We start from the raw sequence: 27,459 nt of genomic DNA on the forward strand, positions 1-27,459 counted from the left end.
AGCACACACAGGACCAAGAGCATGGCTTTAGCATCAGCGAGATTCCGGCTCCTCCTCAGGTGGGACAAAGGAACCACCAGGTTAAAGCGGCGCGTGTGTAAGAGGAGCCGCAGACACGTGCAGGTTCTGCAGTGCTGCTGTGGCGGGAGTTAAGTGGTTCCGTTTTCTGGGGCTGCAGACCTCATTCATCACTTAAACCTGTGTCTTATTTCTGCTGCGCAAACACTGACCCTGGTTCAGATTCAGAGAAATGACCCACCGCCGCGTTCCAGCATCTGCCCCCAACTTAATGTCTCTACTGCAACCACAGTGACTCCAAGCAGGACTGAGGAGGCCCGACTTTCATCTGCTCCTGTCGGATACGGTGGTGCTGTTTGATGACTTTCCATCAATTCAAGAGCGTCAAATAGCAACACGTTTGCTTCCTCCCGTCTCACTGGTGTCTCGCCGTCCTCCTCAGACATCTGATCTGTGAGCTCCACCAGCAACTCTACAAACGGGCCACAGTAACTTCCTCGCAGTTATTAGCTCCCGTACACGGAGCTGCACAGCAAACATGGTCATTAACAACTGGCTCCCGCTGGATCGCTCCTCTCTGTCCCGTCCGTCAGCCGGAGGTGAGCAGATGCTTCCTCAGACGGTCCTTCGGGTCAGGTGTCCCGAGACCGTAACCAGGCCGACCGCAGCTTTATTATTTATTATATAGCCCGTCTCCTCGTTGTCCTTGAAGGAGGCTCCACGGCGACGTGATGTATGAGCGTCATCCCGTCTCAGAAGGGACGCGGCGTTTGTCATTTACTTGAACCGTGCACGGAGGGATCGTCGCACATGTTCCTGAGTAACAGTGGCACCAGTTATCAGCACCTTCAGCACCAGCTTCAGCTCGGTGTAACAACCCGAGATGGATGAGACTGCAGCAGAACCCGGGCAGTAATAAACCTCATCCGCAGGTGAGTCCAATCTCCCGGAGTCTCTCTCTCTTTGCTGTCCTGCGGCGAATCGTCAGCATTATTGTCTTTCCCAGCTGCTGCAGAACCTTTTTGCAGAACGTTACGCCGTCACGTTGCACGTTTTTGCTGATATTGCCACGCGGGTTCTCCCCGTGCACCTGTCAACGGGTCCGTCAGGGTAAAACTACAATCTCAACAGCTCAATTAGCAGAGAGCTGCCGATAGCGGCGTCCAAATGAGCCCGGGGCTCCACCAGAGGCTCAGCTGGGCTCAAAGTCACGACCGGCCTTTGGGCGCACTCTTCCGTCGCGCTCGTGAGGGCTGAGCAGATTGTTGTGCTGAAGGTCAGGGTTCTCCCCCGGTCACCACCACTTCACTATCACAGATTTGCTGCCAGTCAGAACACCGTCGACCTGCAGCAGATAGTCCAGTTGGTCGGGCTGTGACGCGGCACTAATGAACATCAAAGGGTCACTTGGCTACCTTTGATGTGCCGACCGAGTGCGATAGGACAGGGTTGACCTCCTCGCTGCTCCAGATTAGCTTCCGGAAGGCGTCGCACAACGAGAGCAAACTTTACATAAGGACTTAAATTAGCAAGGTCCTGCTCGGGAGCGTTGGAAGGTCCCTCGGGGGTCTGGATGTTGTGATTTAGCTTCATCCCAAATTCCGTCAGTGGTCACCAGCAGATCCCAGAGGATCTACCAGCTGTGGGTGGACATCTGTGGGATGAAGCTACTCCGGCCGCCGTATGGCAACAGTCTTACAGTGTTTTGTGCTCTGAAAGGGCAACTGAAGGCTGTTTCACTCTGATCAATCGATCGACTTGATCTCCGTCCAGAAAAGGAATGAAAAATAAAGGAGGTGATGGCACTTGGCGGATCTGAAGTCACGATGAAAGTAAAGTTCCTGTAAATGCGAAAGGGAGTAAAATTAGCTCCGACTGTATTACACGTAAATCTATACGGGCGCTGACTGCTTCCTCTTGGCCTCGGCGCTGCTGCGACATATGTCTGCCTCCGCCACGCAGCAGGAAGCGCTGGCACTAACTTCCTGTGCCGCTGTTGTCACCGAGATCTGCACGGCAACCCGGAGCAGACGCCTGATTCGCTGGTTATTTTCTGCACTAGCAGCAACATTCTGGTTATTGTAACAGGCGGAACCAACGCGCAGATAAACCCAGATTATGTTCTGTCGACACCCGACAACACCGTTTGTAATCCTGTTGTCTGGGATGATGCTGCAACTCTGTCTCCAGGAGCAACGGCCTCTGTCACGAACCTAACAAGCCTCCATTCATCAGTTGATGGAGTCACCAGAAAGCCCGAGACTCTCGGGATTCTTCCACTGTTGCTCAGTTTGGAAGGTTGCTGCCGTTGCTTCGTCCTGCCACCGATGTTGCTGGTGGTGCTCTGAAATCCAGATTTCTCTTGGTTCTTCCATGACTTTGATGTTGATCCACCTTTCCTTGCCTGCTGAAAGCGAGGAGCTGAGCGATGCGTTGGGTCGAGGGTCTGCAGGTAGTTCTCCGCCTCTTTGTTGCTCAACTCCTCAGCTGCCGACGACGGCGACGGCAAAAGGACTTGTTCCCGGCGCAGGAATCAGTTTATCATCTAATTTCAGGGAAACAGAGCCTTCAGCTTTCAGCGATACGAATGACAAATGGAAGCCTCCTTGACAACATCCCATAAATCAATCAGCTCGAATTATTGGGAGTATCAGGCGGCTCTTTACCTGGAACAGATCAGCTGACAGATACTGAACTGACGTGTGAGGAGCCTTAATCACCTTAATTTAACCACTTTGTTTGTGTAAACTGGGAATTCTGCCATCTGGATCCTGTAGGATGTCCCACTTTAATCTCATTGATCCCAGAGTTAAAACAAAACTGTTTCCACTCTGTTGGTGGGACACGAACACGTCCATGCTGACAAGAACAGGTCGGTTCAGTGCAGAAGGGTCCAGGAGAGCCTGGAGGTCCACAGTGGGAGTCCAGGATGGGGGATCGGATAAATGGTAGGACAATGTCCTGCTTCCTGTGTGCCTGTCAATCAAACATGGTGCCTTCACGGGCTGCAGGAGACGATCTCGACGTGTTACTGGTGTAACTGGACGCCTTCATTACCACCAGGGTTCCTACCAGCCTGCTTCCTAAAACAGGTTCTACTGTCCGGACAGATGTCCCAGACGTTTCATCTTTTTCATAAGATAACAAACATTAGAGTTTTTTTCCTTATGGAGATAATTGAGGCTTCGCAGAGGCAAAATGCTGCATATTTGTCAAACAAGTCGGACTTTTAATTGTTAATTACCTTCGCTCTGGGAATACTGGTTAGGTAATGTGTCCCAATGTGGCCCAGTTGAACGACTAAAGGGACGTTATCCTGCGGTGTCCCGCAGGGCTTTCTTCTTTCTTAATCACTTGTAATCTATGAATTCATTTTCAGAGTCGTAAAAGACCTTTATTAAACATCTCTGATGATTTTACACCTTTTAAACGGCGCTTGTGCCCCCTCTAACTCTGTAATCTTAAATATCCGCCTTGACCAAACTTTAAAGTTCTAAAAATCTTGTTTCCGAGCCTCAAGCGACACGTGACGACCTGGGTCTGGATTTCTGAGGCTATTATGACAGGATTATATTTGTGTCCCTGTCTGAGCTTGTTGTGCTCCTGTAGATAGATGATGGCTGCTAAACCTTCCTGCTCCCTTCACACATGCATTTAAAGGCTTTATGTGTCACAAGAATCTCTTGATCCTGTTATGTTTCCTGAGGGTCGAATCTGCTCTGAAAGCGTGACGACGGCGACTCGAATGACCACAAATCACAAATAATAACCAGCCTCCGAACCTGACCATCGCTGCAGGCCTTCAGAGCCTCTCATTAATCTCACACTGCCGACTTTATTAACTCTGAAGAATTTCTCGGTTCCATAATCGAGCCCCTTTAAAATGACAGATTGTGCCTGTCGATCGATGAAAGACGCCGCCGCTAGTTTCAATTAGCTGTAATTTAAAGTACGTGTGCATCTCAGTCTGATTGTTTCAGCGACGTGGAGCTCAGCTCTGATTAAAAGAATTGATTGATGATTGGAAACGAAGCTGAAAGTGTTCAGAACTTTGACTGTCAAAGATCAAACCCGCCTGTCGGTTGCGTTTCCCCCCTGTAGCCTGAACATGTAAAGTTTGTGTGGATCTTTGTTCTGACGGCGTCTCCCGTCCCTCCATAATGATCGATCTGTCTGCACACGTTATTACCAGCCTCCCCGTCTCCTAAAACCTGGAATTTATTGGCATTTCACTCCAGGATGATGGTGAGAAATCATCAAAAATGCAGCCTTGGGGCCTCACAGGCACATAAATTTACACATGTTGTCACTCAGACGGCAACAGTGAGAAAATTACACTTGATTTACTGTCGGAGGATTAAGTGAGGCTGCTGGGACCGATTCCTCCGTCTGTCATTTTCACGCGTTCATTATCTCTTCCCGCCTGGCCGCAGGGATCCGAACAGTTTCCACCAAAACAAACAATTTTGATCATTGCAGATGTTTCACGCACGTTTGTGGTGTCATCAGAGGTGACGTTGTCTCTAGGATCATCTTTCAGAGACACACTGTTGTTGCTGCTTCAGTCAGATCCTCTACGGGGTGCCCCAGGGCTCGTTCCTCGGCCCACATCAATATTTGTCCTGACCTCCAGGAACCATCCTGGCCCTGACTGGACCCAGATCTACCTTTCAGTTTGTGCTCGTGTGTGAGATCCCCTGATTCTCAGTGCTATAACCCTTTTTGTGTTGTTCTCCAGCCCCTCACTGACCTTATGTGGCAGCACGACGGCGGAGCCTCCACTGATGCCCACGATCGGCACTGTGGTCTGAGTGGAGATGAAGTCCAGGATCTGCGCCACGGCCTCCGAGCCCACGTTGTCCTCAAACACGATGCCGTGCACGCGGTTGGTGGACAGCGTGTCGCAGATGCGGGTGAGCAGCGTGCGTGGGTTGGTGTTATTGACCAAGACGGTGATGGGGTTCACCTCCAGGGGCAGGTCCATGAAGTTCTCCCGGCTCAACCTGCCCTTGATCTCTGCCTGGTAGGTGGCGCCGCTGAACACCACCGCCACGTTGACAGAGGGCATGGGGATCCCGAAGGGCCTTCCCGAGCAGCAGGGGACAGTACAGAGCAGCAGCAGGAGCAGCGGCGGCGGCGGGGGCCACCACGGGGTGTCGCTCAAGCTGCCTAAACGAACGCCCATCTCAGTCACCTACAGCCTGGCGGAGAGAGGAAAGAAATGTCAGACACACGGAAGCAGGTGGAGCTTTTCCTGAAATGTTATAATGTCGGAATAATCCCAGCAGACGGGGGAAAAAAAACAAAACACACACATTTAGGTTGAGTTGTGGTATTTTGATTAATGGCCGCTAAGCTTGGTTTGAGCCGAGTGTGCCGGCCCGCCTCCATGACTAAGGCGGCGTAAGAGCCCATTAATGGAGGCCAGCGTCGTATTTTTAGACCGTGTCAGCGTGCCACAGAGGCCGCGGTCGGGCCGCCGCGTCTTACGGCGGCAGCTGCTTCCCTGCTGCTGTTGTATTCCGCAGTCCGACCCAACAGATGGTGTCCAGTGTTTAATGCAACAAATGGAGAACAAGCGGATTTAGCTCCTTCTCTCTCGTGACGCTACTTTTGGGGCTTTTGCCTGATTTTTGTTCGGCCGTTCCGAAGCACCGGGAGTTGCACATTTCTGACGGATTATCTGACATCCGCAGTCTCGCTTTTCAGGCTGTTTTGTTTGGGAAAGTTTTCCTTTCTGCCGTTCCTGCCAACAGAATCGGGATTTAAAACCCAAAGTTGTGGGGGGGGCTGTGTCCCATCACCAACAGATGGGATTAAACCAGAAACACCAGTCTTGGTTCTTTTCCAAACCATTACTTGTTTGAGACTCGAGTTAATGACGAGGAAACTTCCCATCAGCCCCTGCGGCTTCATTGTTGGAACATCCTGACTGTTGAACGTTTGTGTCGTGCTGTCAGACAGACTTAGGCTCTTTGTCAAATCTGTCACGGTGGTATCGTGGCCATGGGGGGGGGGGGGGGGGGCGCTGCACGCTGGTCCCCGTCACACAGATCTGATCCACCATGTGATGGGATCCCATTGGGGTGAATATATTGTAATCCCTCGGTAATCCCTGCCAGGCGTCACGGCCCGCGGCTTGATTGTAGAGAATAAAGTTATCAGGAGATTTGGCGAAGGCACCAAGCTGAGTGTGGACGTGTCTCCGCGGCCCCCACAGTCCTCGCCATGCTGACAGTACACGCGGCGCTCCACCTGTGGATCTGCAGGTCGATCCGGCTCATAGATCATTTCATAAATTGATTAGTTGGCACTGCGAGAGGGCGTCGCCACATTCTTTTCAATGACATTAGCCGCGTTTCCGCTGTGACAGCAGTGGAATGGCTAATGTCTCCGACGGCGAGCGCCGCACGTGGGCAAAATCCTTAAAAGCTTCGACCTTCGGTGGGTGTAACCAAGGGCAGGAAACGGCTGAGGCAGATATTTGAAGGTCAAATTCCAGAGAGGATGAACCCAGAGAGAAAAGGAACTATCCGTACCGCAGACCGGGGTCGGAACCCAGCTGGGTTTTCAGAAACCAAGTCCTTCAGGTTTGTGGTCCATTTACATGATGTATCAAATACAAAGCAAAGTATTTGGAATAAGAAAGGTTGAAGCTAACAGAAACTTTTCATTAGCATTTTCTCTGCCTGCCCATTTTTTATTTATTTAGCCCGACCATGCTAACAGGCTAATCCCCATCAGTTCACAGCCTATTAGCTTATCTGTGGACTTATCAGCATCAGCAAAAAGAGCCAAAAGCACGTCGGCGGGTGTCCAGGAGCATCTGCAGTTCTTCACAGTCTGGGTCCAAATCAAAGGTCGTTCGTATGAACTCTTTGAGCTCAAGTGCATCTAAAATCTCTTCACGCTCGTCTGAATGAGATTTCCCAGAAGTATCAGGTGACCCGTCTGTGATAAGACGCATATCTGGAGTCAGAATCAGAGATGGAGGATGAGGCGGTGCCTGAGCAAGGACCCCCCCCCCCCCCCGGAGAACCTGCATCAGTCAGGGCTAGCATCACGCTAAGGAGTAAAAGCTACTCAGATGTTTGGTGTTTAAAGAACATAAACTCGGCTAAACTGGTCAAACTGGGCCTTTTCTGGTGGGTTTGCAGGACTGACTAATTAACCCTTCACCTCCCTGTGACGAGTCCTCGTTGCAGTTGGAGGTTGAGAGGCGGGATGGTTCGCCGTCCGCCACCTTTGCTGATTTACTGCTCGCTCTTCTGCCTCCTCGTTTCCTGTCTCGTATATTCTGGGATTTACGACGCCGACGCTGTCACGCGTGTTTCCTGCGGCCAAAGCGGAACCCTAACGGAGGCCTCTGGCGCCTGATTTACCGCGACGCACATTCAGCCGCATCAGTTCCCGCTCCGACGGCGAACTCGTGCACGAGGCGTGCGCGTATGCGACGTTGGCGTCAGCCGATTGATCTGAGCAGGTAAGATCTCGGTAAATCTTCTGTGATCTTCGCCGCTGCTGGATTTACACGAAGGAGCCTCTCGTGAAGTTTGACGTGAGGCGGCGGTGATCAACTAAAGGGCGCCGCGACCACAGACGGCGTCTCTGTGCATTAAAGGATTTAAACATTCAGGCAGGAGCTGAACTGAGCCGCTGGATTTCCAGGCTCTATAGGATGTGAGGCGGCCATCAGCAGATTTTAAATGTCACAGCAGATGGAAATTCCACGTCCTCGCACTTTACAACAGTTCTCCTCTCAGAGGTCCCAGCTTAGATGTTCTGGCACGCCGCTCTACGCCAACATACAGGAAAAACCTCCACAGAGACTTTAACGGAACAGCAGGAACAGCACCGCTGGTCTGACTGGTTTAACTGGTGCAGAGGAGGCTGATCTATCTGGATGGCGTGCACGGCTCCAGCAGACTGGAGGTTCTGGTGTTTGACTGGTCACCGCGGCAGATCACAGCCGGCTGGGGTTGGAAAGAGGGTCTAATCCGTTTAGCTGTAACACAGAGGTGGATGTTTACCTGAGGCTCATGCCTCAGCACGCCGCTCTGACATCAATATCCCTACTCTGACGCCGCAGCGGGTCGGTGACCTGCGCGGGCCGGCGTCGTGTGCGTCCGTATGTGGAGCAGGGATCAGCGTAAGACCCCGGCTAAGCTGGAACTGTGGAGACCCGCACAGGACCACAACAACCCCCTCCACCCACCCACTGCCACCAGTCCAGCTGTCAGCAGCCTGCCCTGCCAGTTGTCTCGATGGCTGCTCACACACACACACACACACACACACACTCTAATCCACATAAACACACCACTTTGTCGTTCCCTGTGATGTGGATATGTGGGCTACATATATGACAGTTTCTTCCTTCCTGTTAAAACACACACACACACACACACACACACACACACACACACACACACACACACAGGTCCATGTGTGTGTGTGTGTGTGTGTGTGTGTGTTAAAAAAAATGGCCCTGCCGCCCATTTTTAACGAATTTTTTTGCTTTGTGCTTTGTTTTGTGCTTTTTGTCTTGTTATAAATGCTTAACAGCTGATGTTGCAATTACATTTATACATGATGGAAAAATTGATTAAATATTCTTTTACTTTGTGAGCGTTGATTCTGAGCAGAAAAGGTCCTTTTGTGGGTTTTCGGCAGACAGGAGCATCTTTTATGGCGACACTCATCGTGGTTTTCTCAGATGTATCGATTCATCTTTTCACCAAACGAGGAGCGACCTCTTCGTCTGAAGAGCTTTTTTCTCAGAGCGATAGAACCTGAACCGTTTTTCTGGGTCCGGTGGGTCGTGTCTGTCAGCTGGTACCAGAGCGGCGAGCGATGAGGAAGAGGAGTCCAGAATAAACCTGAACTACATCACAGCCACAAGCTGAGGACCCTCACATCCATCACACCAAGTCTCTCTCTCACACACACACACACACACACACACACACACACACACACAGGCCTAATTTCAGAGGTTATGGTTGTCATCATTTCTCATCAAGATGCTCCCCATTGTCTTAACACTCACGGCTAATTGTGAGAGATTAATCTGCACCGTGTGGCTTTGAATAGCACACGTGCACGCACCTCACGCCTCGCACGTGCGCGCGGTGGCTCAGCCTCTGCGAGGGGCAGGGGAGCACCATGGAGAGACCCCCCCCCCCGCCCCCGACGGTGTGTCAGTTTTCTCTCTCGACAGGGACGGGGCGTTCGATGAGGTGCAGGCGGCGCCGCGCCATGAATATAAATGTTCCTGGAGTGTCTGTTGTGCCCGTGAGCGCAGCCGTAAACTCTTGGGGGGGGGGGGGGGCGCCGCAGCCTGTCAAACTCCTCCTGCCCCCAGTTTAAGATCTCATCAGATAGCTCACAGACAACGACAGCGCCCTGCAGTATCGCAGCACGCATCTGCGCCGGAATGCGCCAGAGGGGCCTGGTCAGGTGACCACAAATTGGCGGGAAACGAAAGTCACATGGCGACGCAGCATCACCTGATCTACAGGAGAACTACAGTCGTCTCACGACCTTGAAGATTTCTGTCCCCCCACAGGAGACACACGAGTGCTCGTCATTAGCGCCGTGTTAGTGACATGCTACACGTCATCATACTGTAACTGGTTATACTGGGACAGAGGGGGTAAAGACTGGTTATACTGGGACTGAGAAGGTAAAAGACTGGTTATACTGGGACAGAGAGGGTAAATGACTGGTTATACTGGGACAGAAAAGGTAAAAGACTGGTTATACTGGGACAGAGGGGGTAAAAGATTGGTTATACTGGTACAAAGAGCATAAAAGACTGGTTATACTGGGACAGAAAAGGTAAAAGACTGGTTATACTGGGACAGAGGGGGTAAAAGATTGGTTATACTGGTACAAAGAGCATAAAAGACTGGTTATACTGGGACAGAGAGGGTCAATGACTGGTTATACTGGGACAGAAAAGGTAAATGACTGGTTATACTGGGACAGAGGGGGTAAAAGACTGGTTACTGTTGGGATTTCTGGGTTGTGTTTGTCTTTGGCCTGCAGGGTGCGGTGTTGAGCACAATTGGGTGCAGCTGGCACTGCAGGTGGGCGCACCTGTAGGCAATTTACATCTTGCTGCCTATTTAAGCAGGTTGTGCCTGCCTGTCAGTGCCGGGGTGTCTGTTCGTGTTGGGAGCTTGTTTGGGTGCCTTGGTGTTGGCCCCTGTTCCTGTTGCCTTGGAGGGTCGCTCCTATTCCCGTGCTTCCGGTTTCCCTGGAGGACCGCTCCTGTTCCTGTGTTCCTGTTGCCCTGGAGGGCCACTCCTGTCCCCGAGCTTCCGGTTTTCCTGGAGGGCCTCTCCTGTTCCTGTTCCTTGTCTCCTGGAGGACCGCTCCTGCTCCCCTGCAGTCTAGGAGGGCTGCCTCTGCCCTCAGGGTCTCGGGGCACGTTCGTGAGGCGAGCGTGTCGCGCCGGACTCCCGAGTCCTCGCCGGTCCAGGAGGACTGCAGCGTGTTGAGGACTCAACGGTGTTCCGAGTTCCCGGCAGTCCAGGGGGACTGCGTCTGGTTCGGGGACTCGCCGATGGACCTGGGACGGGCGGACGCTGCCTCCCGATCCCCATGCGGTCCAGGAGGACTGTTTCTGTTGTGTGCTCCCCTTCCCTGTAAATAAAGCCCTTGACTTCTCCACCACTGTGTCCTGGCCTGCGTTCGGGTCCGCTACCACAATGTATCGTAACAGTTACACTGGGACAGAGAGGGTAAATGACTGGTTACACTGGGACAGAGAGGGTAAAGACTGGTTACACTGGGACAGAGAGGGTAAAGACTGGTTATACTGGGGCAGAGGGGGTCAATGACTGGTTATACTGGGACAGAGGGGTAAAGACTGGTTATACTGGGACAGAGAGGGTAAAAAAACTGGTTACACTGGGACAGAGAGGGTAAAGACTGGTTATACTGGGACAGAGAGGGTTAAAGACTGGTTATACTGGGACAGAGAGGGTAAAGACTGGTTATACTGGGACAGAGAGGGTAAAGACTGGTTATACTGGGACAGAGAGGGTAAAGACTGGTTACACTGGGACAGAGACGTGGCGTTGGGGTGGCTCCGCCCCCATGTTTGTCGTCCCTCCTCTCTGCTGCTCAGGATCTGTCCTCTCATGTCAAACTGTAATTGATCCTCGTGTTTAACAAACCAGACCTAACCACTGCGCAGCCGTTTATGGGATTAGACAGCCACCAACGAAGGGTTGTCATGACGACCCGACATGGCCCCAGGGACGGTGTTTTCAGGTTGTCTGTCCATCTGTCCATCCGGCTCGCTCAGAGGCCGGCGGGCCTTAAGTCCAGTCAAGGATGAACTGACAGTGTGTCCAGTGTCCAAGGTCAAGGTCGTCCTGGAGCCAACGAGCCGACCTTTGGGCTCAGGATCAACTGAACCAGTCTTCCCTGAAGGTCAAGGTCACAGCAGCGTCCTGGTCCAGGAGCTCAGGAACCTTCACAAACGGCTTTCAGAATCACTGGAACCTGCTTCTAGTTCAGTCTCTCTTATTCCAACCAACGGATGAGCTGATGTCACAGCTCAAGGTCATCCCATCATCTCATCCATCCCAAATGAGGAATCGGAGGAATCCAGGGAGGCATTTTTACATCTGTGACCTTCTTCAGCGCCGAGCCAAAGAAGGACGTCTGAGGAGGGTTTTAGATTTTTAAACTCATCCAAAAGGCCCCTTTCAAGAACTGATTAATCACGGGGGTCGGAGGTCCAATGTTGTCAAAGAGTGTGTGAGTGTGTGTGCGAGTGTGCGTGTGTGAGTGTGTGTGTGAGTGAGTGTGTGTGTGAGTGAGTGTGTGTAAACAGACAATATAACTTTGGAGCAGCTGATATAAAGACCCCAAATTATGTAATATTTCTCTCTCTCTCTCCCTGTCTAACACACACACACAGACACAGACACACACACACACAAGTACATCCAATTAAGGAACCCAGGATATGGTTGACGAGACATAATGAAGAGCCATTTTTCACCTCCTAAGTGGTGCTGCGGCGTCTCTGTGACTTGATTTTTTCATTCTCTGGAGGAAAAACCTTTTTTCCCCCAGTTCAGTTAAACTGTTTCCTCTGCGAAGGAATATTTTATTTTATCAATAAAAAAGGATCGTAATGATTCGTCAGAGAGCAGAACTGTTGTATCAGGTACTGTTGGAATTTCAGCCGAGACGGAAAAATCTCCGTCAAATAACCTGAAAACTGTCTGGTTACAACCGTCTATTCTTAGATCTGTGAGAGGCGAGACACAACGGAGAGACTATAAAAAGAGGAAAAACAAAACAGAAAGTATCACGTTATTAAAAATAAACTACGTGTGAAGGCGACGTGGCGCCGGCGGCTCTGAAAGGGATCCAGCCCGGGGACGAGGACGACAGCTCCTGCTGGGATTTGAACACTCAGGAACCACAAAGGTTGCGGACCATCTGAGGGGTCCTTCAGCGTTGGATTCCTGTCCAATTTCGGCTTTGATCACTGCTGAATTTATGTCTAAAAATGATTCGCACCACTTTTAAACAACACCTGCTCTCAGGAGGGGGTTCTGAAGCTGGTAAAGAGAGGTCGTACAATCGTTAGCTTTACCAGAAGACTGTGCTAAAAATGAGCGGTGCGATTTCACACAAAAAACATGTAAAAACAAGTAAAAACAATCGTCTCAATAATTCAAGCCAGGACCTCCGAGTCGTGATTATCCTGGGATGTAGCTCAGGCACCTTAAAAAAAGTGACATTTTCATCATTTCCTGACATCAGGATTGACCACCAGGGGGTGCTGTTGGCATCAATGATTCATGAGCGTGTGTAGCCCGCATGTTAGCCTCTTTGAATGACCCTGAAGATACATCATGCGACCCGATCGATGGAAGGAGACGGGCCCAGTTTGTTCCCGGAGGATTCCTCGTCTCTTCCTCTCTTCTCACACGTGTGACCTCTCTGCCATTGAAGACGCTGTCGCCCTCGTTTCTTTATCCAATCTGTTCTTGTGTGACGCTTCAACGGCGACTCCACGATAAAAAAAGCTAAAATCTGTCACACGGGTCGTTACGGATGACGTGCCTTTAGCCGCCTGCGCAGGCTTCTTGACCTTTTGCTATGAGGAAGCAGCAGAACGTGACTTTAGCGGCGTTCTGTTCTATTGCTGCTGTTGCCTCCGCTAATATCTGCGACACTAAAGAACATCACCACCGCGTGTAGCATCATCTGCTTTGGACCTGGTCTTTACTGCCACCTGCTGGTTTGGAGGGGCACTTCAGCGGCTTTTCGTTGCACCAAAGTCTCTTTGTGACTTTTAAAGGTCGAAGAAATAAATCGAGTGACACCATCAAGTTCCAATGAAATTGCTAAATGATAAGATTTTCACTATCTCCTGACAGGAGGATTGACCACAAGGGGGCGTTTTGCGTGATAGCCACAACTTCAACCGTATTGTCCACTATTCGCCCCGAAGCATCGCCAGGATAGAATACTCTCCCTGGAGCCTCCGAGGAATTCCTGTATCCACGGATACAGGAACGTTGTAAAACGCAACACAAACCTCTTTCGTTAAAAAGCGGCTTCTTGGTGACAGTTTCATTTCGCAGCCGGCAGCAGGTCCAGGGGGCGGGTATCGAAGCCACTCTCAGCCGTTTACCTGCTGACATCGTGGCCGCGCTCCCCTCCGCCCGATCCTGCCGGCGGCGGCCGCCACAGCCGCCGCACACACCTACAAACCCGCCACAAAAGCCAAACGCAGCAGGTCGTCTGACCCCCCCCCGCTCCCCACGGACGGCTGCGCTCACACGGGTCTTTTATTGGCAGGCGGGGGAGGAGGAGAAGGAGGAAGGTGCTGCTTCAAAACTACGACACCCCTGAAGACAAACTTTTTAACCCCGGACAGAAGCGTCCCACTCAGCCTGAAGAGCACAAAGCAGATTTTGTCGTTGCATCTTCAGCGAGGAAAAACAGGTGTTTTTCTAAATTTCCCGTCTGCAAACGCATGAAGATCCGTCAGGTTCTGACGGTCCTGCGGAACATCTTCTGTCCCCAGAATCACGAAACAACCCAACGATTGAGAGGAGGAACATTTTCAAGAGCCAAAGCTTGAGATGATTCTTTAGTCAACAGATGCGTCGGCGCTCTTACCTGTGTCGGTGAGCTAAATCCAGACTTGGCTGGCCACCACTCATCCTCCGTCCTCCTGTTATCCTTTGGAGTGCTCCTATCGGCTCCCTTCGGCCCCTCTTCCTCTTCCTCTCCCTCCCCTCGTCCTCTTCCTCTCCCTGCACTTGTTAGAGTCTATTTCAGTGGCAGCAACAGTGGGACCCGCTGCGACGGCGGCATGCTCGCCAGCACTTTGGCAGAAGGTCACATGATCACTCGCTAGGAGGACGGAGATGATGGAGGGAGATGGAGGAGAAACGGGCGCCGCTGCTGCCTGACTGTTCTGGGTCGGGATGAAAGTTACCTGTGAACGAGTGCGAGCGGGGAAAACGCTTGCTTTTCCCGCTCTTCGCCTCCGGGGACGATAATTCCCGTCTCGCCTCTAAAACGAGACTTTGAAAAAGCTCCGACTGCCCGGAAACATTCCTCAGCGCCCGCTCTTCTGGGTGTCTTTGCCCGTGCGGCTGAGCCCCCCGTCGGCACGGCGCGTCCCATCCATCACACTTTGTGCAGGGTGACCCTGCTCGCCATTCTCGCCCTCCTCTCGCGGCCACTCCATCAAAATAAGAGAGAACCGGACTGGAGACGTGATGCGGCTGCCCGGGACGAGGACGCCAGCGGCCGGTGACAGATGGGAGCCGCGGGTGGGCAGATGAAAGTCAGCCTCCCCTCCTCGTCTCTTCTGCTCCTCAGGTAGCTCCTGGTCCTGGGTACACCTGACCCCCCCTGGTCTCTCTGGTTTCACTGGCCAGCTCTAATCCTGGCTCCGACACTCCATGTCACCGTGAGGGCTTGTGAGCTCTAATCATTATGTAGTAAGGATTTATCCTCTCCTTCTCCCTCCCTTCACTCTCGTTCCCTCCCTCCACCCATCCTGTTTATTTCCCTCCCTCTGCCGTCGGAGCTTCGGCCACCAAACAACTCTCGGCACTCTCCAGTCTCTCTTCGCCCCAGTACGACGCCCCGTCCCTCCCCAGCGTTCCCAGTCCCTCATTCTTTCTCTCGTTTCCGTCATCCGTCGCTCGGCTCCGTGTCTGGACGCTGCAGCTCACATCAACAGGTTTGTCCTTCAAATGTTCTCTGGGACAATCAGAGTGAGCGCTCCTCTTTTTCTCCCCATCTCCCATCTTTGGTGTTTCGGCTACGACCTGACGTATCTGTGAGGGTCTGCGTGAAGAAATAGACATTATTCACATGGATCAAACACTGTTGTGAGGACGGGAATGACAGTCAATCAGGCAGCTTGTCCTCTAGAGGGCGCACTTCCTGGACAGCTGAGACCGTTGAGATTAAAAGCAGCAGTTTACTAAAGTTCTCCAAGATTAAAACATAGAACATTCTGTCTCCTGGAAACAGCAACACTTCCATGTCCAGATGTAAATGCTGGTGGCATCTGGTGGCGAGAATGCAAACTGCAAGAATTCCACTTCCTCAAGGAAGTGAGTGAGCATAAAGTTCATATTTGATTCCACTTGTCTGCTACAAGTTAGCATGTTTATGTAGCTGCAGAGTTGCTAGCTAACAAAACTACCGTATTAGCTTCTGATGTCGTACATTGTCCTCAACATCTTCCGCGCTGCTTGAATTCATCCTGGAAAATCATCCTGGCTTTGATCAATTCAAAGGACCAAAGAAGACCAAGAAGAAGACAATGAAGAGGAGTCTTAACCTCAGGACTTGAGCAGAGAACAGAACCTCCTGGTTTCTCTGGAGGCTTCAGGGTGTTTAAAGGCATCATTAGAAGCTCCGCGGGGTCTCCGCAGGTGACCCAAAGCCGCACCTGCGAGCCTGTCATCCCCCTCTAGAGGTGGAACAGGAGAAGCGCCCCGGAATGATCTGAACTCTGCCTCCTTTTTAGGTAGTTCCTTCCCCACTTTAAAATTCAGCCTTTTACTCTCCAGCTGTCAAGAAGCACAAAAGTCATTTTGGAGCCTCCTTTCTGCACTTCCAGGTCACATTTGCATAAATTCCGCCGCCAGGCTGCAAAGTGTCGACCTCAGAGAGACGATTGAAAACGGAGCCATTAATCTTCATTTTCCTCCCCTGAACCTGTTGAGAAAGGGAACCTTCCATCTCATCTCAGGCAGGAGAACCTCAGCAGGGTCTGATGAGCTGCACAGCCATGTTTGTTTCTCTGGGGCCGGTGGGGGGGCGGGGGGGGCAGGGTCTCTCCCTCCCCCCCGATCGATGGCTGGACTGTGATAAACGTCCATAAAGCCGAGCTTGTGATCAGCAGCGGCTCCACCTTCAGACTTGGGAACCTGTTTCCCTGTTTTCACACTGCAAAAACATTTCCAGGAAATGAAACGTCATCGAATGTGAGATGAAGAGAAAGGGTGCGAGCGGTGAACCCTGCGGTGCCCCGACCTGAATGTCCAGACGATCTGATCCTCTGAACGATGAGGAAAACCTGATTCATCCGGAGTTCATCTGCAGGACTGCGCTCTGACCCGACCCTGACGTCTCATCCTCCTCCCGCTGCAGCAGGTTGTGCGGCTAAAAGGCTCGGCGGCGCAGGTGGGCCGAGCGAGGAGGAAGTAACACATGTCGGGTCCGGGAGCAGAAGGAAGAGCCGGCATATGCTCTCTCTTTGTGGTCGGCCTTCCCGCTTCACTGGGCAATATGGCAGGAGGGCACATCTGACCCAAAAGAATCACCTGACCGCCGCTGTGGCTCAAAGTTCTGGCATTTCCACACGTGTCCTCTGTTGGGCTATTTTCAGGAGACGTTCTGTGACACAGACGCAGCAAAACGATGCGGAAAACAGACGAACCTGTCTGTGGCGGTCCTGGAAGGGAGGCTGAATTCACCTCCACCGTCCACGAGTGTGGCGCCGGAGCGGCTCGGCTTACAGGATGTGGTCCAGCTCTCTCCAAGACTCTCTGGTCTGGCTCTGTGACTGCACACACACACACACACACACACACACACAAAATCACATTTTTATTATCTGCAATGTCACTTTTATTGTCTTTCAAAACATCTTCCTATGACTGCTAGCATATATTAGCATTTAGCTCCAAACTAGCATACAACACACATCAAATGTCTCATTTTACTTGATGAACTACACACGTAGCTTCATCCAACGTGTCTCTTAAGATTTTTTCGTTCAGCTTTTGAACAGAAATATGTCTTATGTGTAGAAAAATGAAGCCCGAGTGAAGAGAAAATAGCCAAATCAAACACGCTACAAGACTTTCATGCCTGAAAGCTTTGAAGTTTTAAGTTGAGCTGAGTGAAGTTTTCCTTCCGTCATAAAAATAACAGTGGGGTGAAGCTCAGCCGCTGTGACAACCTGCCGCAGAGAGCGAGGCCCCCGTCTGTCCTGAAGCTGTCTGGTGTCTCCGTCCAGCAGCCTGAAGCTGAACCGTCATGTCGTCCAACATCTGTGGACTCTGGGAACTGGTGACCCGCCGCCTGATGGATGATGTCAACGACTGCACATCAACAACAACACACGTTTGTCTGTTTCCTCCCAAAGCTGATGTGAAACCACGTCTGTCTGTCTTCAAAGACACACGGTTAGCGTTAGCATGAGCCGTAGCGCCGCCTCCTCAGCAGGTTAAGAACCACGGAACGGTCAGTCTGAGCTTGAGAACGTTGCTCTGATCTGGTCCAGAGCTCAGGCATGAATCCACCCCAGAAGAAGAAACCCGTCTGGAAGCCGACAGGAAGTGTTGAATCTTGGCTCGGCGCTCCGAGGGAACAGGACTCTGCAGGTGAGCGGCACTTTTTAGCACCATCACACGCACGCTGTGACTGAGGAGTGTGTCCTCGCCACCTGTCAGCGCCCCCTAAAGGCCCGTAAAGAGATGAGTGACACCACCCAAATGATTTGGCCGTCCTCCACCGGTTTCATGCGGCGCCTCCACCTGCACGTCTGTGGTGTCTGACCTCATGAGCGGCTCATTTCCACCGCCTCCTCGTGAGCCGGGCCGCTAAACGCCGGTGGAGAAACCAGGATCGTCTCCGAGCGACGGCTTCCTGGCGCGGCGACCTCTCCTGCCCTCGTCTCCAGAGGCGCGTCGCTGTCGAGGCGCCGTTTAAATCAGGCGTGCAGACGGACGCCAGCGGTGGTCCCCAGTCCTGCGGGTCCAGGCAGCAGAGACAGAGACGCCATGGTCCGTCCCTCCTCAACGTGCCGACGCGTCAGACTCCGGTTACCGATGCTGATTATTGATCTGATCGTTGCCGTCAGTGCTTCAACAGGAAGATGACAGGTTATCCCTGAACTGGTGATTAATCTCTTCCCCTCAAGTAAAGTGGATCCACATTCAGCAACAAAGTTGTCCACCTGGCTGCAAACCGCCTAAACTTCTCCGTTAAGCAGAAAATGTGTAAAGAGGCATCACCTCCGAACAGATGTCCGCTCTCCCTCCTGTCAGCTCCATTTTCTGCTCTTCCTCCCTCCAGGATCTCCGGGATCGTCCATGTGCTCACCTAATTCCACGAAGTGCATCTGGAGCTCGGCTTCTGTCGACAGCAGCACTTTTGTTGTTGCCTATAAGTTGGCAAATTTCAGGGTTCGTCTGCATTTTGTCTAATAGGTTGAAGGATCGGAGGAAATTCAGATATAAATGATAAAAACAGAAGCTGTAAAGCTTCTAATGCAGTTTATGCCTTGACATGATTTTAGATTCAGTTCAAACCTGTTTATTTAAAGGACCTGAGGTGACTTTACCGACGCGCGTGACCGCAGCGTGTGCTGGTCTTCCTCTCTTTTCCAGGCGTTTGTCTCCCTCTTGTGGAGATGGTCTGTAATTACAGCAATTACCCGGAGTCACGGGTGTTAAACTGTCACAGCAGCTTTCTTCATTTAAATTCACTCGCTAATTGTTGTGATACTCAAGTAAAACTTCTCGGAGCGATGAAGATGACGAAGACCTGCCGCAGATGGTGGCGATGCTGCAGAGTTAGCAGCAGATGGTGGAGTGCCAAACTGATGGATTCTCCGTCTGAAGCAGCAGACGAGGAACCTGCTGCGGCCTCCATCTCAGCAGATTCAACACTGCGAGGAAAAAACACCCGAATGAGGAAGAGCTGCGTTATCCCAGAGTCTGGGAGCGTTCGGCTCCTTCACCGATGCCATCAAATTACAGAGGATGTTTAAAGATAAAGACGGTTATTCCGTTGTAACTCAAAAAGCTAAGCTTGAATTATGAACAACTGACCAGATTCCAACCTTCTGTCCAGGTTCTGGTTGGGCTGTAATGTCCCGAGCCAGACAGCAGGGGGTGCTCCAGGGCCCTCACCTCCGAGGGTCAATCATGGAGGTCGTCGTAAAGGTCATAATGTTGAACCAACCTCAGCTGATTGGCCAACGTAAATTATGGGCTCGAGCTATCTTTGACCCCACAGAGGTTATTAAATATGTTAATTTTTAATATTTTATTACACTCTGGTTAATACACTCAAAGCACAACAGAGACTTAAAACAGATTAATCCCAATTATTTGTAGTTGAACTATTATTATTAATGATGTTATTGTAAGTTCTTTTTCGGATTTCAGCAAAGACTTTAAACACAACATAAATGTAAACAACAAAATTTCGCCAAAATGTCAAAGTGATTCTAGCAACAGATGAGCCTGATCACACGTGTCGTGCACGTACGTACACGTGTCAGAAGATGAATGAAACATTTGAGAGGACAAACTGGCCAATCGTAAATGGGAACTTGAAGAAGAATTTGGAATTCTCTCCTGCTTCCTGACAGAAGCTCAGAGATTCAGGAAGAAGCTCAGAAGAATAATAGTGATACAATGAAGAAGAGGGTCCGATTCAGCTGGAAACATCTGGGCTGTGGCCCCCCCTCCGCCCCCACCCCCACCGGATATACGGGGTCTCTCAGTCTGGCTCCGATCCAAAGCCTGGGATGGGGGGGGGGGTTCCGTGGATGCTGCTTTGACCTCAATCAAGCCTGATGGACTGGCAGGAGGCAGCTGAACACCGCCACCCTGTGGACATTAACGGCATCGCGCCCCCGCGCCTGAAGATCAAACACGTTCCAGTTAGAAAAAGATCAAAACCTACAGATCAAAGCCGGTTTTAGTCTCACGTCTGAAGAAATTCGTTGTTTTCTCATTACAAGGATGTTTCTAACGACTGAAGGATTCTGAGGTCCCCCCCCGCCCCCCCTCCCAGAGCGCTACTGCGACTCTGTGGCTCCTTTTACTGGTCGTGGTTCAATGTAGCGACTCAGACATCAGGGGCAACACCTGAGTGCACCTATGGAGGTGGAGCTTTGTGGGACTCTGGATCAGGGGGTGTCTGATGGGGAGGGGGGGTCCTTCTGCACTGGTCCAGCTCCCAGCTGGAACCAGTCATGTGTGGGACACTGTGGCTTCGGTTCAGACCTGCACTGCAGCCCCCCAGCCGGCCTGAGACACCACTGGGGTTCAGGGAATGTCCTCGGATTTATGGGAATGTTGAGACGTTCCGAGAGGTTCTGAGCGGTTTGGATTCCCTTCAGAACTCTGGTGGACTGTCCAGCCCAGCGCAGCATGTGTTCAGGGACCACAGTGTTGGTTTTGTGGTGTTTTCTGATTTTTTTTAGGAGCCGAGACAAAAAATTCCATCTTCTGTTGTTTGCCGGAGCTCAGCGGATTAACCAGAGTCAACAGTGACGGAGCAGCTTCTCAAGTATTTACATTGGACCGCTGCGCTCTTTCAGGCGTGTGGATGGAGTTTGCCTTCGCTCCCGGCAGGTAAATGGCGTCCTCGCTCCTCATCTACCCCCCAGCCCTGCTGCCCAGGTTCAGCAGTGATGGAGTATCGCTGGAACACAGCAGCATGACGAGGACACAGCGGCGTCGCTGTGATTCAGCAGCATCGCTGGAACACAGCAGCATGACGAGGACACAGCGGCGTCGCTGTGATTCAGCAGCATCGCTGGGACGCAGCAGCGTCGCTGTGATTCAGCAGCATCGCTGGAACACAGCAGCATGACGAGGACACAGCGGCGTCGCTGTGATTCAGTAGCATCCCTGGGACGCAGCAGCATTACTGGGATGCAGCAGTTTTACTGGGACGCAGCAGTATCACTGGGACACAGCAGCATCACTGGGACGCAGCAGCATCGCTGGGACGCAGCAGCATCGCTGGGATGCAGCAGTTTTACTGGGACGCAGCAGTATCACTGGGACACAGCAGCATCACTGGGACGCAGCAGCATCGCTGGGACGCAGCAGCATCGCTGGGATGCAGCAGTTTTACTGGGACGCAGCAGCTCAACAGCTGCCAGAGAAAGAGAATGAGACAGCGAAGCTGAAGTAGACAAGTTTATTAATGATAATAATGATGATGATGAGGTTGATGATAATATTAATAATTAGTCATAATAATAATAACGTTAATGTCATAATAAATAGAACTCTTCATCTGAAGCACGTAAAGAGAAGCATACAGAAAGAGGAGAAACAAAAACACAAAGTTCAGAGTACAGAGCCAGAGGAGGGGGGACGTCTAGAGACATTTTAACTTTTCAATATATCCATTTCATTTTTTAACATTTTTAAACTTTATTTAACTGGAACATTTACAAAAAGGAGAAAGAGATAGATTTTTAAAAAATCCTTATAAATAAATTTTGTCATTATTAGAACAAAATACAAGATTTTGGGGGAGTCAAAGGATTTTTTTGTTTTATATATATATTTTTTTCCCCCTTTAAATGACAGCCGGGGGAGGGGTGGGGGGGGGGGGGCAGTATGTACAGAACACCAGGAATACAAAAGGGGAGTCGACTCACATACTAGAAGGCTAAATGGTGGGAAGAGGTGGGGGCTGGGGTGTCCTGCTCAAGCAGTTGTGCTCAGGACCAGTTCCATATACTAAAGGCATCTGGGGGGGGGGCAGATAGGGAGGCTCTTCAAGCCCCCCCCCCCGGTCCGTCCCACCGCTGAGGAGCAGGCTGAAGGTGAGAGACGGACGTTTGGTTCAGGCAGAGCTCCTCTGGACCGTCGCACTCCATACCTGACCACGGATGCTAGTATGGCTGCTAACGTGGAAGACAAGCCCGACAAAAGACCTCGCAGAAGTAGCAAAACCAGGAAAGGAAAAGACGCCAGACACGTTGCATATCGTGGTGGAACTTCTCAGCCAATAAAATCTTAGGTGCAATTTGAACCGGGTACTTTTAAATCTGCCCTAAAAACAGATAATTAGCAAAGCTAAAACATCGAGCGTTAAGTGGCAGCAACGTACCGACAAAAACAAGGACGTCACCACTGAGCATTGCGCTAAACTATCAGAGGATGAAAGGAGCCGCCATCTTGGACGGACGGCGAGGTTTGCAGCCAGTAGCGACCTTGGGGCTAAATCTGACTAGCTTAGCCGTCAGTCGTCTCACGTTAAATACAAAACGATAGAAATGTTAATGTCAGTAGCGCGTTAACACGTCTTAAAAATCATTACGACACACTACAACTCGGAAGCGGCTTGTTGCTCTTAGCATCGGGCAATCTTAGGTTGATTAAGATAAAATATGATTCCGACTTGCAAAAGGAAAGTAAAACTTTCACAACACCGACGTACGACGAGGCCAATAAGATCACAATAAAACTACTTTAAAAAAGCTAATTCTCCATCAACCGACCAGCTACAGACAAGAAGAATAGCACCAGCCTTATTGCCCAAGATTTCACCAACTGCTAGCTAGCTAGAACAAAGAAAAAAACGTCTTCCGAAAAAAACGATCACATGTGACATCATATTTGTTTTGTTGCAAAGTGCATAGATCATTCAGTGGAGCATTTCGGACCATGTGACCAAACCTTGGCGCTAATAAGAGACTAAAAATAAAGCCGCCAGAGCAGCTCTGCCGAACAGGAAGTTCCCGCCAAAGTAAAACTCCAACCTGCTCCCGAGTCGTCAGGTGACGCTCGGAAACCAAAGCTATAGAAAAGCCTGCGTATGGAGGCGGCGTGGGAGAACAAATGACTTCACCCCAGTTAGACTTCACAACAGTTAGTCGCCATGGATACTCTGGAGAGGTGAGAAGCTTCTACGGATGATCGGAGGTCGCGCGAGTCGGAGCCCTGATTCAGAACAAGTGTTTCTTTTTTTTTTTTTTTAAACCTGAAAGAAGATGAAGTTAATCCAGAAGTGTGAGGTGAGTTTCTGTACAGGATATTAACAGTACACATTGTAGGTCTGTACAGGAAGCCGAACCAACCGGAGCCCTCCCGACGCTTCACACCCCGACTCCACCAGTAAACACCCTGAACTCTCAAACTTGTGCTTCACCCGAACCTGCTGGCCCCCGGAGTCTGTCCCCTCGGGGCCAGCAGGGTGCTTCCCGTATGCAAGAACACGCCCACCCACCGGGGTCAGCCTGAGAACCCGGGCGGCGGCGGCGGCGGAGGCCGCTGGGCCTCGTCACAACACGCTAACGCAGCCAGGCTCTTCCTGAAATCTGGGTCACGTCAACGCGCATCCCGGCGCTCCGCAGTCACCACGGAGACGCGCCGCCTTGTGATCAAAGAGCGCCGAGCCCGCCCGTTCAAATCAAACTTTGGTTCACGTAAGAAAAGAAAAAAAAAATCAATATTCGTAAACGTCCCGCGCCGACATCGCCTTCCCGCTAATTAGCAAAACGTTCCCAACAAACGTTCCCGTTCTTTTCCTGAAGCGTGGCGATGATTCGATGAGGGGGGGGGTTTGCGTGGGCGTGGCGTGTAACTCTTGTCTGTGTGTGTGCCTGGTTGCAAAGTGTGTGTTTGTGTGGGGGCGGGGCCAAGGAAAGGTGAGTTCACACGATCACCATCACACGTTCAATCATATAACACATGATCACATGTTACAGTAAATATCAGGGACATAAGTAGTGGGGGGGTGGGAGGGGTCCGATATCTATGTCCGGGGGTCAGAGGCGTTCCTGCCCCCCCCCCTACTCCCTGACATCACCACAGCCCATAGAATAGATATGTATATATATTTATATACAGAAAAAAAGGTACATACTTATTGGACAGCCTAGACATTAATGTACATTCAAAGAACCGAACCGACATTCTCGTTTCAACACGTTTACAGCGACGCTCCTGATATAAAGACTTTCCGACTCCGTCAGAAGTCGCTTTTTTTTTTCTCTCTCTTTTTTACGATAAAAGTTTTCAGTGCTGCGAAAAGTAAAACCAGAAATCAACAGACAACTAAATATTGGGGGGGTACAGGAAAGGAAACGTTTAGCCCTCGTTCCTCGTCGCCGCGGACGCCGGGCGCCACCGTTTCTCTGGAAGGTTCGGAGTCTGGTCGCCTCGGCTTTTTGGTTTTGCACCGGCCGACGCGGCGCGATGAGATCATCCAGTTCTAATTCGATCTGTCGCACGGACGTCCACGCGGAGGCGTGCGTCCGCGGGGGCGGGACGCACCTGCGTGGTCCCGTAGGTGGGCCCGGAGTCTGGCAGGTTAGCTAGTCCTCAGTCCTGACCTCCGCAGGGGCGTGGAGAGGGGGGCGTGGAGAGGGGCAGAGCGGGGAGGCTGTGGACCGCCTCACCGTCCCCCCCCCCCACCCCCCAACGCTGTAAACCAGTGACGCCGCCCACTGGGGGGGCGGGGATGCCCGATGGTGCTGCCAGGAGAAAGTGACATCACGACAGTATCCACGGGGGACGCTGCTAACAGTAGGCGCTGCCGGTCAGTGACACCGCAACAAGGAGGAAGGAGTGACATCGCCAGCCTAGAAAAGGAAGTGAGCAAGGAAGGACGGAAGGAAGGAAGGAAGGAAGAGGGCGGAGCTGCGAGGCCAGAGAGGCTGGCCCTTGACTCCGCCCACAGGAAGTACAGCGTAGAAAGTGTGTCCGCCTGGACGCTGAGCTCTTTTTTCCCTTTTTCGTTGATCCGGCGACAGAGCGGTGTGCCATAGAGGAGGGGGCGGGGCGGGGGCGGGGCAAGGGGCGGTCCTCCCTCCTCCTTCATGCATACCACAGAATCAGCATCAAGGGCCCAGCTGTTCATCTCCTTACCAAAAAACATAAAAACAGATTTGTACATATATACCGCTTTATACACACGTTGGTTTGTTCTGTTTTTACTGTTGGAAATCACAAAAGTATAGAAAAATAAAATGTTTTATAATAACGGGACACTTTTCTCTCTCTCTCTGTCTTTTTTCCCCTGGTCCCTGGTGGAAACTGACTCGCTCCGTCTGTCAAGTTTGTAGCGACACCGTATCGACGCCGCCGCGCCGCCACTTTGTACGCCTCCCATCTTCCCTCGCCAGCCTCAGTAGAGGGATCCTTCTCATCTTCTTCTTGTGTTATTTTCTTAAAGCTAGTTCTCCTCTCTCTTCGCTGTTTTCATCTGTGATGTCCATCAATATTGAGTACAGCTCTTCTTTTTGTATTTACTGGAAACAGGGGGAGAGAAGCAGGAAGAGCCGTGAATAAGCTGAAGATTAGCATGAAAAAGAGACAGAACACACAAAAACCACCGTCAAATGAAACAAAAAGGAAACACGTGAAAACAGGAACCGTCGGAATCTGGAGAGAAAAACCGGAATTTTCTGCCTTTAATGCAGAATCTAACGAACGGAACCCAAAAACAGCACAAACACGCCACAACTCCAGCAGGAGGGTAAAACGTTACTAAAGGTTCACGCTTGAAACTTGAGCACCGAACTTTGGGCGCAGTGACAAACGGCGTCGTCGGCTCTTCGTCGGCTTCCTGTAATGCGGCTTGAAAGCGGCGGGCGCGGCGCCTGCCAGAGCCGGAGCAAAGATCAGAGCGTCCCGTAATCACGGCAGCAGAGGCGGCGCTTTGGCTGTCTTGCTGCAACGGGGCCGGAAGGAGACAGCGGAGGGGGGGTGGGGCCTTGGAGGACGCGGCGAGCGTCCCAGGACCCCCGTCACCACAGATGCTGGCTAATTCCGAATGATCTCCTCCAGCTCCGGAATGACATAAAATAAAGGCGGAAATGAAAGGAGACGAGGCTTTCATTTAGAAATGCCTTTGTAGTGCCCCCCCTCCCACCGCGCCTGGCCCCGCCCCCTCCCCCTACTTCTAATCCGATGAGGCAGACGAGTGGCGTGCTCAATCAGCATCCAGCGCGGCTCGCTTTACATCTCCACGAGGAGGAGCTGGCCCGGGCATCGCTACCACGCCGCTGCTTTACTGCGCCCTCGCCGGGGACTCGCCATCAGAGCTTGAAAGGGGGGGTGGGGGGGGGGGGGAGAGCGCTCCCTGACTAAATGATTCAGCCACAGACGTGATGGATGCAGCTCAGGTTGTTAGTTTCCTGCTGCGGGCCGGAATAACGGCGAGCTTTTTGAACACGCCTCCGAATGTGGCGAGCGCAGCGGCGCTCTGACCCAGCAGCACCTCTGCTGATGCTCGCCGGGGTCGCAGGCGCTAAAACAAGCAACGGCCCTTCACTGGGAAAAAAAGGCGGGAAAATGGTGGACAAACGGGGCGCTAGCACGGTTAGCGTGGCCCGTCTGTCCCTCTCAGCGAGTCCATGGGGTTCGGAAATTTTACGGTTGGCTCAGCTAGCAACTTTACTCAAGTAGCAAATTAGCTTTCTAGCACTTTGAACAACTTTAGCACTCACACTGAGTGAGTAGCAAGCTGAGGAACTTCTGTTGCTAAAGGTGGAACATCAAAGTCACCTTTTACTTTCCCGCCCAAACAACAACATCAAACAAACCAAATCACACATCTGATTAAAAAAAAAAGGTGGAATATAAATCAACAGCATCCATTTGTGAATACAGACAGGATCTTAGAAGTCTTTATTCTGACACTTGAAATACTTATTTACCACGAACGACAGCAGAAAGGATCCATGAATGAAGCAAAACAGGTCAGAACAGTAAAGTTGAGAAATAAAGATCAAAGAAAACTTTACACCCGTCAGACACAAACTCTCATGATAGAAATTACAGACAGTTCAAGAACAACCGGACTGAAAATACACAGAAAACCTCACTTCATATAGGAACACATAGAAAACATTGACTGAGGCTAGAACGGCCATATCATGTGCGTCTATACATTTAGATGTATTTACATTTGCCACTCTTTTTTTTGCTCGTCTCTTTATTGTACAAATCTTTTGGGTGGGTGAATAAATGTTGCTGCCAGCTTATAACGGCTAAAGGATGACGCTAAAAAACGCTAAAGCCCGTTTTTACGTAAACGTACAGAGAAATACGCACATAACTAGAGGTCTGGTCGCGTGTCCTGCTGGTTACGGAATACAGCGAAAAGCTAAATAAAGATAAAAATATTAAAGTTTCTCTTTTAAAACAGCTTTGT

General features: G+C 51.2%; 2 protein-coding genes across 3 annotated transcripts in view; both read right to left on the bottom strand.

Annotated features, from left to right (window-relative positions):
* grin2ca (glutamate receptor, ionotropic, N-methyl D-aspartate 2Ca) overlaps positions 1-15,042 on the bottom strand; it is a 28,961-nt gene extending 13,919 nt beyond the window's left edge. Inside the window, exons 1-2 of one of the 2 annotated variants that reach the window (XM_029836926.1) lie at positions 14,182-15,042; positions 4,769-5,219 (exon numbers count right to left, since the gene is read on the bottom strand). In XM_029836926.1, the coding sequence (XP_029692786.1) occupies positions 4,769-5,203 (435 nt within the window). In that variant the 5' untranslated portion in view covers positions 5,204-5,219; positions 14,182-15,042. Of the gene's footprint in view, positions 1-4,768; positions 5,220-14,181 lie in introns of those variants that run through there. The other variant, XM_003964965.2, reaches the window with a different exon arrangement.
* An 8,215-nt stretch (positions 15,043-23,257) lies between these two features.
* Positions 23,258-27,459, bottom strand: part of rbfox3a (RNA binding fox-1 homolog 3a) — a 261,145-nt gene continuing 256,943 nt past the window's right edge. The window contains exon 14 of the mRNA XM_029836491.1: positions 23,258-25,552. Coding sequence (XP_029692351.1) covers positions 25,550-25,552 — 3 coding nt within the window. The 3' untranslated portion in view covers positions 23,258-25,549. The remainder of the gene's footprint in view (positions 25,553-27,459) is intronic.

Source organism: Takifugu rubripes, chromosome 5 (assembly GCF_901000725.2).
Source record: "Takifugu rubripes chromosome 5, fTakRub1.2, whole genome shotgun sequence".
Lineage (NCBI taxonomy): Eukaryota > Metazoa > Chordata > Actinopteri > Tetraodontiformes > Tetraodontidae > Takifugu > Takifugu rubripes.